At 34.5% G+C, this 15,029-nt stretch overlaps 1 protein-coding gene across 1 annotated transcript; it reads right to left on the reverse strand.

Moving 5' to 3' along the window:
* Positions 1 to 9,821: 9,821 nt before the first annotated feature.
* LOC142622824 (uncharacterized) lies at positions 9,822 to 13,893 on the reverse strand. Its single transcript, XM_075796373.1, has 5 exons — positions 13,585 to 13,893; positions 12,106 to 13,496; positions 10,660 to 11,073; positions 10,255 to 10,475; positions 9,822 to 10,149 (listed from the first exon to the last, which is right to left on the reverse strand). The coding sequence occupies exons 1-5, from the start codon at positions 13,752 to 13,754 to the stop codon at positions 9,898 to 9,900; spliced, it is 2,448 nt and encodes an 815-aa protein (XP_075652488.1). The 5' UTR covers positions 13,755 to 13,893; the 3' UTR covers positions 9,822 to 9,897.
* Between the last annotated feature and the right edge of the window lie 1,136 nt (positions 13,894 to 15,029).

The raw sequence follows: 15,029 nt of genomic DNA on the forward strand, positions 1-15,029 counted from the left end.
CTGAGTGAGTAGATTGAAATTCGTTTTCCTAGGCGTTTTGGCGTGTGGGAGGCGGCTTCAAATCAGAGTTATCTCGCTCAAATTTTGAGGAGGAACCCGGGTCGTTAGATGCGAATCTCGCCGTTGAATGTGGGGAACATGGTGTAACTTACGGCCATTAATGTGGGTGTTACAGATTTCGAAGCGTCAGGGACGGTTTAAAAGGAGCGAAGTGACCCTTACACATGTGGCAATTCGTAGAGCGTGTGGAAGTTCTACCGTCAGGTCAAAACTCCATTTCTCTCCTTGGATGCAAAGAAAAATGAAGTTTTGAGGGGCTATTATGAGGGAAAAATAAATAATATATATATATATATATATATATATATATATAGTTTTGAGGGGCTATTGTGAGGGAAAAATAAATAATATATATATGGGCCTTGGGCCTGATTTGGTGGTGTAAGTCTGTTCAAGCAAAACATTCGAGGCCCACAGGCTAGTTCATTCTACAAGGGGAGAAGGAGTTGTTCAAGGAGGAGTATCTCCTCGGACGGGCCTAGTAAAGGCCATGGGACGTGCTAAAGGATTTAAAGGTAAAATTCTGGAAGATTTGTTAGATAAAGGCGTGATCCAAGCAGTCGTTAGAAGGAAGAACGTGCAAGGAATATCAGAGGAAAAAAGTTGCTACCACCGCATTAAAGGCATTGCACCTACCTCCCTGGCCACATTAATGGAGAAATGACCTCTGAATAGTAATATTCAACCTTCCAGCTAATATTTGAAAACTTCAAGAGGTGGTGGATGGGACAAGTATCTATTTGGAAAATCTATGCTACACGTGGAAAAAAGAAAAAGAAGAAGAGGGATATAAGAGGACAGGAGAGGTATGAAGATGGGGGACGAAAGACTTGAACACCAATTGTAATCTTTTGCTTAAAGAAAGAAAGGCAATACAAATGGCCCTCGGCTTACGTCCGAGGAGAGTTTTTTTTGTCATATTCATATATTATTTGCATAGATCACTGTATTTTAGCCTGTTTATTAACTCTCCAATATCCCTAACCTAGGTTTCAAACTCATACTCTACAAATTTAATTGTATAAAACTCTTTGGGCCTGGGTCCATCTAGTGATTGGACCGGATACAAATTGTGCACTTACATCCACCATTAGATTACATCTTTTTTTATATCCTCTATGCTTGCAAAATTTCTAGAAAATTAAAAGTTAACAGCTATGCTGTTAATAAATTGTTTAGAAAATTAAAGATCGATAGTTATGTCATCAATAAATTGTTTCAATTTCAAGTTTTTGTAGTTTAAAATTATGCATAAAATATAAGTTTATAGATCATGTAGTAAAAAATATCTGCGTGACACAAAATTTGACGTGTGTACTAAGAGTGTAAAGAAATACAATTCAATAGTTAGATTTTCAAAATATGTAGTATTGTATATTTTATTGAGTAAGATTATAGCCTCAAGTAGGGATGAAAATTTTGCCCGCTCCACGCGGATTTTCCCCACCCCTCAAAGGTGGTGTGGCGGGGATGGGGTAATATTTTGTCCCCGCACCCTAGGGCAGGGTGGGGATGGGTTTAGTATTTTTATCCCCAACTTGCCCTGTCCCCACCCCGCACTAATAAGGACTATAATTGTAAATTTAGTAAACTCTAAATCACTAATATTTAAAGTGAAACACAAGATATGTGATAAAATATTTTTTATTCTAATACCTACTGCTATTGCCGCTGACCCTTCTCCTTTCTCTATAGTCTATAATTGTTTTTCAAGTTTCAAGCTAGACTCCACTCCAAGTCCAAGACGTTGCTTTTTAGGTTCATCTCATTCACTATCTTCCTTTTGTTTTAGTCTTTCTTAAATCAGTGTTTTTCAATTTAAATTTTGGTTCTTTTATTCTATCTAAAATTGGTATTTTTTTTTTCTAGCTATTGAAGAAGCATAGTTGGAAGGAAAAAAGGCTGGTCACTTAACGCTTCCAGTAAGCAGTAGGTTTGTTTCTTATCATATTCCAAATGTTTCAATTTTTTTTTGCACATTGTTTCAACTTTCTCAATCAAATGACTATAATATATTTGTCTCTTAGTGTTGTTGATGTATTCGGCCCCACAATTGGATTTCATTATGTATATTGGGTTATATTTGTATTTTTATATCCAACTTATTTTTTTCTTTACTATGTAATAGAGTCACAGTTTTTGAAAATTATTTGATTGATAATCTTAAAGACTTTATCTTTGTTAATCTAAATAAATACTTATATCTATATCTTTCTATCCACATTATTTTTCCTTGAAATGTGTGAAAGCATCACACACGGTTTAATTTACTTGAATTTTTTCATAAGTGATATAAGTTTATCTTTGACATTGTTCTACATTGTTTGTGTTGGAGACTTTTGGCTTAAGTTTTGGTGTATGTATATTACTTTTTTATGATTGCTAAGTTAATAAATTATCATAAACAATTTTTTTAGGAATGACTTCAAGTGAAAACAATGGTAGCTCCAATCCATCTATAACACCCATTGGCAGCCATCAATCTTCAATGACGGTAGATGAAGATAATACAACCCCCTGCTCAACTTTGTTGGATAAGCCAGAAGATGTCCAAGCCCAACCTAACAATGAGATAACTAAGGAACGAGGGAGGTTGAAATCAGTTTTGTGGAATCATTTTAAAAAAAGGAAAGTTGATGGGAAAGACAAAGCTGAGTGCAACTATTGTACAAGATTGCTTGTAGGGGGGGTCTAAAAATGGTACTAAATATTTGCATGACCATTTAAAAATATGTCCTAGGAAAAAGTTTAAGGACATTAGGGATATGAAACAAAAATTTTTGGAGAAGGATCAACATAAAGTGGACTTAATGGCTGTGAATACTTATCATTTTAATCAAGATGAATTAAGAAAAGAACTCACTCGTATGATCATCTTGCATGAGTATCCCCTTTCTATAGTTGATCACATTGACTTTAGAAGATATTCAACTTCTCTTCAACCATTGTTCAAGATGGTTTGAAGGAACACAATCCATAAGGACATTATGAGCATCTATGATCGTGAAAAGGAGAAATCAGTGCATGAAATAGAAAAGAATCAGAGTAGAATTACTATTACCACTGATATGTGGACTTCACAAAACAAAAGGCGAGGGTTTATGGTTGTAACGGCACACTTCATTGATGATTTCTGGAGATTACAAAGTTGAGTTATGAGGTAAATTTTTTTAAGTATATATTCATTTTTTTATTTAAATTCTTTTCAAATATTGTATGAACTTATTTTAATGTTAGTTATAATGATTTAAATTTCTTATTTTTAGTTTATTTATGTGCCATCTTCACATACAAGAAAAGTTCTTTCTGATGTTCTTCTACAAACCTTGTTGGAATGGAACATTGATAGGAAGTTATCTATTATGATAGTGGACAATTGCAGTACCAATGATGCAGTTATAAATATTATACTAGACAAGCTTCAATAGAGTACACTTGTTATGCGTGGATCAATGTTGCATATGTGTTGTGCAACACATGTTCTTAATTTTATTGTTCAGGATGGTTTTAATGTTATTGGATCATGCATTGAAAAGGTTTGTGAGAGTGTGGGATTTTGGACTGGATCAACAAAAAGAAGGCAACGATTTACAGATACGGCTCAACAATTACATGTTGAATGTTCAAAGAACTAGCCCTTGATTGTAAGACTCGCTAGAACTCTACCTATCTTATGCTTTCTACTACTATAGAGTATCGAGATGTCTTTTTTGATTGAGCCAAAGGGAGTCATCTTATAAGTGCATTCCAAAAGAGGAAGAATTGGAGATGGCAAGTAGTATATGTGAGAGATTGGCATTGTTTTACAAGGTTACAGATCTATTCTCAGGTACTTCATATCCTACAGCTAATTTTTTTTTTTCCTAAGGTGTGTGAAATAAAAATAGCTTTGAATTCTTGGCTCACAAGCCCAAGTGATATGATTAGGAGTATGGAATTTAAAATGTTAGAAAAATTTGACTGATATTGGAATGTGATTCATGGTGTTATGGTTGTGGCAACCATTTTAGACCCAAGATATAAGATTTTATTGTTGGAATATTATTTTTCTCTTATTTATGGTGATGAAGCTGATTTGTTATGAAATGATTCGTGACTATACTTCTAGGAGAATAGGTAGGGAAGGTACTCGTGGCACTTGTGTAAGTGAGGATCCATAAGTTGATGACTCCCTTATGGACTTTGAAAGATATCTTAGTTAGAAGAAAAAAAGGGTGGGAATATTAAATTGGAGTTGGAGCCTTACGTTGAGGATGATCTAATGACAAGAACTTTGGAGTTTGATATTTTGGCATGGTGGAAATCTAGTAGGCCTAAGTATCCTACTTTGCAATGTATTGCAAGGGATATCCTAGCCATTCTAGTGTCAACTGTTGTTCCTTCGGAGTTAGCATTTAGCACAAGTGGTAGGCTGCTAAGTCCACATCGCAATAAACTTCATGCAAAGACCGTGGAGGCATTGATGCATGCTCAAAATTGGTTATAGGCTGAAATCAACGGTAATCAGATTTACTAGTTAATCTATTTAATGATTTATGTTGCTGCATTCTTCATTGTATTTTTCAATTGTTTGATTGAATTTGTTTTACTTTTTTTAGGCCTTTCATCTATTGCAGATGGAATTAAAGCTAATACATTCCAAAACAGCCTTGATGATTTTGATGATGAAGAAGAAAGTGGTGTCACTACATTGGGAGAAAGTGAAAATAATTCTTAAAGAACTAGTCAATTTTTATTTTGTTATAAGACAATGTTTATTTTGTTAAAGAACTAGTCAATTATCCTTGATGATTTTGTTCATGCAAAGACAATGTTTATTTTGTTATAAGAAATTTTGAATTATGTTGTTACGTATTAGACTATTTAAGTACTTGGTTTATTTAAATGCTTGGATTTAAAAAAAAAACATTTTGTTTTGTTGTGATTTCTATTATTGTAGCAAAAAAATTTATTTATTTATATATATAATTGTTTTAGGGGCAGGTCCCTGTGGGGCCCTAAAGGGCGGGGATGGGGCAAGGTAGTTTGCCCCACACCCAGAGGCAGGGACAGGGACGGGGAAGGACAACAACCATGTGGGGCGGGGACGAAAATCTCATTCTCCGGCCTCGCCTCGCCTCGCCCTATTGCCATCCCTGGCCCTTAAGCTATAACAAATTTTGTAGCAAAATTTTGTCCTATATAAGGGTTAATTAAATACATTTTAGGTTTAGATTTCTGTTTTTTTTTTTTTTTGGTGAGTATAGACATGAGGTATAAATTTTGCCACTTCTCTTTAATTGTAGCCCAGCAAATTTTCAAACACTAATTAGTGCATTTGATAGAAGAGACTATTTAAGACGAGAATAATGATTTTTTTTTTAAAGAGGAGAAGCGAGGCAGGTTGAACCGGCAACACAAAGTCTGAAGGATGGGTAGTTAGAGCTTAGTCCATTGGTATTAATAAGATGTGACTAGTTAGACCATACTTATAGTTAGCCCATAGCCTCTGAAAGTAGAATTCTGTATCCACTAACCAAAACATGTTAACAAAACCTTTAAAAAAAAAAAACATGTTACAAAATAGATGAGGAGGGAATATGCATCAGTCTACTAAGGGTTAAAACCCCTTAAAGTATTATTCAAAATCTTGCAAATCAGAATTTGAAATATAATTGAATTTTACTAGTTCTTCTGGTTGTAAACTTTTTTTTGCCAGGTTTTCTGGTTGTAAACTTACCCTCTTGGTCAAAAGTTTGACACATTGGTTAGCCTCACGTAACACGTGTCGAGATACTATACCACCCTCCTCCAAGGTCAGCTTAGCAATTCCCTACTATGCAAAACCAAAGGAGCCAAACACAGGAGGAAAACAAATGTGAGACTTGGAAGTTATAAAATTTAGTACAGTTATAGAATCAATATCAAATATTACATCACTGTAACCCATCTGCCGAGTCATGTATAATCTTTGTCTTACTGCCCATAACTCTAATTGCTTGCTTATGGATGTTCCAATGTTTATGGAAAATCTCTTTGATCCAATAGCCATTAGTGTCACGAAGAATTCCAATTGCAGCTACTTCCCCAAGGTCTAGAGAGCTCCATCAAATCCAAACGATTTGGTTACTAGGAACTGGCTAAGTGGAAGAATTTATTGGCTAATTAGACAATTTGAAAAGTGGTTTGGTGTATGGATTGGTTGATTAATGCCCAAAAAAAAAAAAATCACTTTGAGCTACTGATTTGATCAAAAAGAATTCAACGGGGGGCACTTATGAGTTCAATGTTTTGATTTCAATGATGATTTCAATGTTTTGATTGGCCCACACTTGTTGGCCCAATAACACTCTCTAAGAACCTAGGATATGGTTTCTATGTGATCATAACGGGGCACTTATGAGTTATTTTAATTTTATTTGGGGCACATAACTTTTATATTCAATCCCACTTTTTCAACGGGGGATTAGGGAAAGAATTAAGATAATGGTACCTTGAGGATTGGGCCACAAATAAGAGTCCTAAGTTTGATGGAATAGTGGTCGAGTGGTGGCTTTAATAATAAGGTCATTCTTAATTGGTAATTAGATGGTTAAAGATTGAGATGACAATTATTCTATGTGTAAAACATGTTGGCTTCCTTCAATTGAATTTCCTCTCTAAAAAGCGGTCCTAGACTCCTAGGACTACTTGTCTAAGAGAGGAGAGGACCACAAGAAAGCCAATTGTTAATCCAAACGTTTATATGGTCAAGGCCTCTCATAAATTTTTTGGGTTGGTCCATAGTCTCCTTGCTAGGTTGGTAAGTAGAGCCAAATTATTTTGTTTGGATTTATGAATGACAAGGCCCCCATAAATTTTTAGCATGGTGACTACGTCTCAAGGACTCTGTCCACAAGAATGCTCAATTAAGTTTATCAAGGGTTTGACAGATTTTTGTTTGTTTGTATCTTTAGTATGCCAATCGTTGTTTTGGTGAGAAGAGAGTTTTGGATTTATTTGGGCTAACAACTTTGCCCAAGTATTTACAAAAATACTGAATTAGGTATGAGATTTTGACAATCTCTGTTTTGGCCTTAGAAAAGAGGGTGATATTATGGACAAATCAGAGGTTTAACATAAGCAAGGCAATGCAATGTTCTCTAGTGGCTTGATCAAGTACCATAGATAATTTAATCAAGCATGATAAAACAAGTATGGTGAGAGTGGATTTCCTTATCTTATGCCTTATGAAAATGAAAAGTATGGAAGAAAAACACCAATCCACATCATGGAAAAAGTCACACTAGATAGCATATCCATGATAAAATTGACAATGGTCTTTGGAAAATGGTATTTCTCTCAAGTGTTTCAAATAAATCTCCCTTCAAGCTCGTCGTATACCTTATTTAAATCTAACTTCACCACTACAAATTGAATACAACTTTTTTTCCGAAGCATAGTTTTAATAAGATCTTGAACACATTAATGGAGTGACACCAGTTATCACTAGCCACAAGTAGATGTGAAATATTTGTAGGGCTACATCCATTGACATATTTTTAGTCTTCAAATCTTCCTTACTCTAAAATTTAGGGAGTGAAAATGTAATAATTGAAAGGTATGTATGACAAAAATTTTGTATGGCCAAACCCCAACAGGTAAATAATCTCTCTTTAAATGACATGATTTTTTAATTTGAATGAAACTCTAGCAATTTCATATTATTTTATATCTTAAGGGTCAAATGTAAGAATTGAAAGTTTTTACTAAATTGTGATAGATCAAACCACATAGGGTGAATTTTAGTTTTCCCTTCAAGCTATGTTCTACAAACTATAATTGTGGGGAGTAAGAGGGCCCAAATGGGCATATGGGCCTTTGGGCTGTAACATGAAGGGCCGACCTGCTCCAGGATTAAACTCTATGAGTCGGCCCATACGCCGAGAGTCCGAGGATACAGCCGAGGACGAACTTCTCCTCGGAAAAGCCTTAGAGAATTCAAAGTTTCATTATGAAGGTCAAAACACAACTCTGGAAAGACCAGTGGTTGAAAGGGGACATCCTGAATCTTCTAGATGCACCAGTATTAAAGAAAATATCAAGAATAAAGGCTGCCACCTCCGCATTAAAGGCTTTGCACCTACCTCCCTGGCCGCATTAATGGGGAGGTGACCCCTGAACAGTGAGGTGGAAACTTCTAGTCACTGTTCAAAAAGTATCAGGGAAGGAAGTATAAAAGGGGGTAAAGGCCAAAGAAAAGGGGGATCGGGAAACTAAGAAAGAAATTAAGAACTTGTAATTTTGAAGGAAGAAAGAGAAATAATAAAGAAGTAGTCCTTGGCTCTAGTCCGAGGAGATCCATTTGTCATTATCGTTCGTTATTTACTTGTGTTTGCTTATAAAAGCCTGTTATCAAGCTCCCAGCATTTCTAACCTAGGTTTCAAGCCCACACTCTACAAATCTTATTGTTTAAGGCTCATTGGGCCTGAGCCCATGATTGTCTTTGGGTCCAGGTGCAATTGTGCACTTACAATAATTTTATCAGTAAGTAAAATAAAAAAAAATAAAAAATAAAACTATGATACATTATACGATATGCTTTACCACATAGTTTAAAAAGTATTTATTTATAATATTATAAATCAAGCTCTATTGCTCAAGTTTCAAAAAATGTAAAATACTACTTCAATTTAATTTCAATGACCTTAAGCTTCAATAATAATAAAAAATTATTAGAAAATTGATCTAATTTTTTTTAATTTAAATTTCTTAAATGCAAGAGAGGAGATGAATCAGATGATATATCTTGAAACTGTTATATATAGCGGGTCTCTCAAATATGTGGGTTGCACTATTGTGTGGAACCCATGTGTTATAAGAGTACCTACGGTTACGTATGTAAGAGATTCATCTTTTGGATCTTTAACCTACAAAGGAGAGAGAATATCTCCTCATGAAAGTGTTTTTTTTTTTTTAATCTTTTTTTTTTTTTCATCCTTTTTATTTTGACCAGGCAAAAGTCAAAGGAAAAATCCACAAACATAGAGGGGTCCCCGACTCCCCTATATTCAACAAAACGTACTAGTATAGTATTATGAAAACTTTGGAATTGACGGATTAAAAAGGCTAGTAATTGGTAGGTCATAGTTGGGGTGCCTCACCTTTGAAGGACCGACATTCGTCTAACGCACGCAGGGCAGAAAATTTTACCATTGATGATTGAACCACCACTTTGTCCAACCTGCCGTGGTGATAAATCCGTCTAGAACAACAATAATTATTGTGAAATGAATCTTTAGCAGAGGTTTTTTATTCAACTCTTTAGTTTATATATTTATGTACAAAATTTTAAAGTTTTCAGGTTTTCTTCTTAAAAAAAAATGGCATAGGTCTTGATAGAAATTTGATCATGACACTTGGGGCTAATACTTGAATCTTATAACTAGCATTGTCCAAGTATAAAAAAGATCATCATATTTCATGAAGAGATTATTTTTGTATAAACACCAAACTTAAGAAGTTGATTGTCTTCTTGAAGCTAGACTCTCTCTCTCTCCCTCTCTCTGAGTGTTTTTATTTTATTTTGAAAAAAATTAAACACCATTCTTTAGAAAATGTATTTTAAGTTCTCCAATAAAATTTGATTATGTAATTTATTGACTAATGCAACACATTCACTTGGCTTGTTGGCTATTGCATGTATAGTTACAGCTCTCAATGCCATGTAATTGAATTTACCCTTTAATTTTTACATAACTAATTGAAGCAATAGTAGTTAGACAAATACATCAGAGCAGTATTAGCACGGCAAAATTTTCCAATATTTTCCCTAGGGATCTCTGATATGTACATATACACTGACAAAGCTAACACGATCAACATGGAAAAAGCAAGAATGAAGGTTCTACATGCATCTTTCGGTTGATAAAGCTAACCTGACTTAATTTACTGTGACACCAAACTAGTTGGTCCGTTGTTATCCTAGACATGTTCAAGACCCTGGACACTAATTTCATATCTACTTGAGAGAAGAAGTAATGATGATCTATGCCATCTTCTTGATGCTTTTGGAACCTCTTTAATATGCAGTTCCCACTCCTGAAAATGTCTTTAAGCTTCTTCTCTTTCTGAAATACCAAAATAATGTGCATTAGAAAAGACAATGAGCATATATGGTTAAGCTAAAAGAACAAGAAAATAGGAGTCTATATATGAAATATAGAGAAGCTAACCTTTTGAACATCTGTTCTAAGCTCAATCAAAAGCACAGAATCTGAAGGGTTTTGGAGTTCTACTTGTGCCTCCTTTCGACATGTTAGAACCGTGGTACATGCATCTTTATCAGCATGAATAAATTTCCAAATGGTTCTCATTGATCCTTCCAAGTTCTCTATCAACTTGTCAATTGTAATTGCACCATCATCTCTCCCTTTTTTCTCTTTCCCTTTGTCCCCTGCAAGTTTGTACTTATTTAAATTTGCTACCAAATCAAGAAATGAGCAATACTTAATTTTGCTCCCAAATCAAGAAATGAGACTATCTAAGATGAGGAACATGCAAAAAGTTACTAAATCATGTATTAGTCAATCATAATTAACACAATCTATAAACGTTAAAAGAGTCTCGAGAATTCTCACCTCTTATTACGGGTACTTGAAGAAAGTTACGATTAACACATCGATTCTTGACATAATTTTCAACCCTTGGCCCTTGAAAAGGTTCGTTTTCAATAAATCTTTGCAAGAGCACTTGAAACTGTTGAAATTCACCTGCAACTTCATTATACGGAAGTAGTCCATAGGGGTCAGATTCCCATAACTCCAAGGCCTTCTCATATTGCCAGTGAAGGATTTCCCAAGAAAGGCATAACTGACCAACATAAACCACTTCCAAATCACTATGCAATTCTGTAATGAACTTTGTCATTGGGTCAAGTTCGGACTTTTTGCGTTTGCTTAGCCGGAAGCTCTGTGGAAGAATGGATTTGATTGCTGGAGCCGAGGATTTGCGGCTTGAAAACGATTGAAGTGAGTCCTTTGACTCTAGAAAACCTGTAAAATCATCGTGAGACACATGAGATGTTGTGCATCCTCCACATTAGACTTTAAACTAATAGTCTTGATAATAGGACAGCTATGCATTAGCATATCCCAAAATTCACTTTACCTAAATAGTTATAATTTAAGCAGCACACATTTTAGCTTTACCAAATTTCTCTTGTTTTTTAGTACTAGTTTATTCACAAAAAGAAATCAGTTATAAGAAATTTTGGTGGAGCATTACCATCAGTGATAGACTTACAGGACAACAAGAAATTCAAATTTCGGCAGAAGTCATTCCAGAATAAGATAAGTCTTTCAAATGAAATGGTGGTTCTAATTGAAATTTCTGGCCCGCCAAATGACACTGAGGACAATGAATATGAAACTTTAACTAACCATTATTTTTGGACTCAAGCATAAAAGGCAAATGGGGTAGCTCAGTATGCATACCCAGGTAGAATGTTTTGGTACATAGACAATAATTAACAAGAATGAGATTACACATCATATGACACTCATTTCAAAGTAGACAATTTCAAGTTTTGCAACTGCTGGAAGGATTTTTGAAGTAGTTCCTTTACACAGTTTTACAAGTACGTAAGAAAAAAAAATTGTACCTAGAGCACAAAATTCTAACTTGAAAAAAGGAAAAGAAAAAATGACCAAGAAAATACGAGAAAAATAGTTGATGACATAAATCTCTACAACTTCCTACTTTTATGTAATAGTAATTACTCTAAGGCTTGGTTGGGATCTAATTAGGTTCATGCTTCTTTCATGCCCAACTAACCAGATTTAGTGGGTCCTTGTCTCTTACTCTTTTATTTATTTATTTTTTTTGAGAGAATTGTCTCTAATTTAATAATCTAATAGAGTTAGGTTGAATTAATGATGTCATTTACCTGAATGTTATTAATTGTACATAATTATAGATGGGCTCATCAACAAACATGATATGAAAATTTTTGCTTAAAAGAAATAAATAAAACATGAAAAGAAATTTAAAAATTAAATAGCAAGAACTGGTAACAAGTAACTGACCTATTGCATACATCTTCTGGTAATTCAAGATATCGAATTTCCGCATACGTTCTCTGTAACTTTTGTAGAATTTGTGAAGCTCACTCATTCGATCACCATATTGGAATTTCTCATCAATCTTCCAAGGCTTCAAATCTTCAATTATTTTTGGACACTCAGATTCCTCAAGAATGGTGGGTAGGCCTGTGGCTCTGACCTTTTTCAGCTCCATCTTCAGCTGCTCTATCAACTCTTGATGTTCCCACAATGTTTCCAATCCATTTGAATCCTCAGCATCCCACTCCGATGAATTCTTTGAATTGGGTTTTCCATCCACGGATTTTTCATCTTTGCCAACAAATTGTTCATCTTTGGAATTGCCGGTATCATGAGAAACATCCTCACCACGCTTTTCTGAGTTTAGAGTATCAGAATTATTCATATCAGACTCTTCTAGTTTTCGAAGCTCTTCCAGAATATCACTATCTTCCCCATCAAAATCTTCTGGCTCATACCCGGAATTCAAGTCCAAGTCTTCCGCATTGCCTCCATCACTTGTGCCCTCAAAATCTTTTTCTGACAAAAATCCATCACTGCTCAAATCAACTAATTGATCCATAACTGAGCTTGAAACAATAGAATCCAAATCAAAATCTGAAGCCATGAAGTCCTTTTCTGAAAGAAAATCATGTTCACCAGAAACATTTTCTTCACCTGAGGAATCATTCTCAGACTCCCCCAATTGTTCTTTCTCAGAATGAGCGTCCTTAGAAGAAGTCGTAGCCTCTAGCCTCTCTGACTCCTCAGAATTCTCAGAAACTTCATCATGAACTGCTTCTTCTACTGAATTTTGTTGAATAGAATGAGAATCTCCTTCTGACAAAAACGAATGACCGTGAGTCGCGCTATTTCCAATCAAAGTATTATCCGAAATAGCATAAAATTCTTTGACTGTAAAGCTTGAAGCTTCTGTTTCCTCCAAGAAGTGGCTAAAACTCTTGCCAGACAAAAACGCGTACTTATTGGTGCTTGTGGAGGGACTGGTGTTATCTACGCTGAAAGATTTGCCACCATTCACTTTATTGCTTCTGCTGATTTCTTCATAAGTAGGAAACCTAAATTTGAACTCAAACTTAGGCGTTTCTGACTCTATTTCATCGAATTCATCGTGCCGTCCTTCCATTCTTCCAAAATTTTCAGAATATTCTACCTTAAACTCTGCCTCTGGTTCAGTATGATTTGAATCAGTTTCATTTTTTTCTTGGGAACGAATGCTAGAACAATCGGATTTTCCCCTTCCAAAACCAACATACTCTGTATCCCCTTGTTTAAAATTTTCAGAATATGCCACTTCCATAGGATTGGAACAAATTTGATTCTTTTCTTGGAAAAGATTTTCATTTTTGTTGTATCTGAAAAGAATATAGAAAACTGAATTAGTCAATTTAAAAATATAAAGAAAAAAATAATTAATTGAAGTCAAAAATGGTAGTTGAATACCTGAGGAACACTCTGTTTACGAAACCGAACAGAGTAAGCCAGAGTCTTGAAACAGAGGCCAAGAAAAACCCCGCAAAGAGAACTATCTTTAGGTAGAAAACCCCTTTGGTAGAACCCATATTCAATAAATTGAAGTGGGTTTTGGGCAAAAAATTGTTAAGGATCGCCATAAAATAAATCCATCATAGTCTTTATTGAGTTTGAAGCAAATAGAGAGCAGAAAACAGAGTAAGTCATGGAAACTCTGATTTCTACTTTGAAATTTTCAAGTTAAAAAGGGACCTTTTACCTATTAAAACTTAAAACCACGAATCGAGCACAAAAAACTTCAGTTTCGCATGGATATCCGACTTGAAAGGAGGTTGAAATCTGACCTAATTAGAGAGATTTAAAAGGGATTTGAAAGCAAAAACTAAGGACAGAAAAGAACCTGTCAGCAACTACTAGGGTTGAACTAATCTTTTGGGTTGCTTAGAGCCTTGGTTTTCTGAGGACCGTTATGTGATACTCTTACACCTACAGAAAACTTCATCAAGTTGGAGAGAGAGAGAGGGAGAGAAGAGGGTAAAATTGAAAGTTTACGTCTTTGTTTTCTTGGGGAGTTTGAAAATTTTGAAGTCTAGGAAAGTTTTATATTAATTAGCTGATTACTTAAAAGTATTTATTAGTTGAGAGAAGAAAAGTGTTTGGGGAATGTGAAAACGAGACCGACTTACACGAGCCAGTTGTAATATCGGCAGGTCGGTGGGGAAATATCCATGGCCGTGAATCTTGCATTGAAATAGTAATAAAATTAGATAATATGAAAAATAAAAATAGTTTTTTGAGCAGAAAAAATAAAAATAGTTGGTACAACTAAAGGGAAGAAAAGGAAAAATAGAATAATAAGTAATAACCTTCCAAAATTTTGCTATTTACCAAAAAGAGAAAAAAGAACTTTAAGTTCCTTAAGGTATAAGGAAATTAACGATAATGATCTCCTAAAATGGTACCTAATTACAAATTTATAACTTTTTGTATAAAATCGAGTAAATTGCACTGTTTTTAGAACCGGACTGGACCGAAAGGTCGGACCGTGAAAACCGGGATGAAAACTGATTTTTTAAGCATACAAAATCGTATTTTTAGTTAATTCTGTGAACCCCTAAAACTAGGGTTGGACCGTATAAACCGGTGTAAAAAAACCGTGCGGTCCAACCCTTAGCAATTTTTTTTAATTTATAAAAACAACTTAACACAATTTTATTCTACTTAATTAAATTATCCATCTCTTACAATGAATAAAAAAAAATTATAATTAAAATCCTTTAAAGATATTCAACTTTACTTCAAAAATTAATCATAAATTTTAATGTTTTCATGGTTATTATTTTATTTTATTAACTTTCTTATTTAATTATTAAATATATGCTTGAAAATTATTAAATTTCCCTCACATATATAGA

Source organism: Castanea sativa, chromosome 1 (assembly GCF_040712315.1).
Source record: "Castanea sativa cultivar Marrone di Chiusa Pesio chromosome 1, ASM4071231v1".
Lineage (NCBI taxonomy): Eukaryota > Viridiplantae > Streptophyta > Magnoliopsida > Fagales > Fagaceae > Castanea > Castanea sativa.

Coding starts and splice junctions, on each gene's coding strand:
- LOC142622824 (XM_075796373.1), bottom strand. CDS start 13,754: ATGGCGATCCTTAACAATTTTTTGCCCAAAACCCACTTCAATTTATTG. Junction 11,074..12,105: donor CCAGAAGATGTATGCAATAG/GTCAGTTACTTG, acceptor ATGATTTTACAG/GTTTTCTAGAGTCAAAGGAC. Junction 10,150..10,254: donor TTAGAACAGATGTTCAAAAG/GTTAGCTTCTCT, acceptor TTGGTATTTCAG/AAAGAGAAGAAGCTTAAAGA.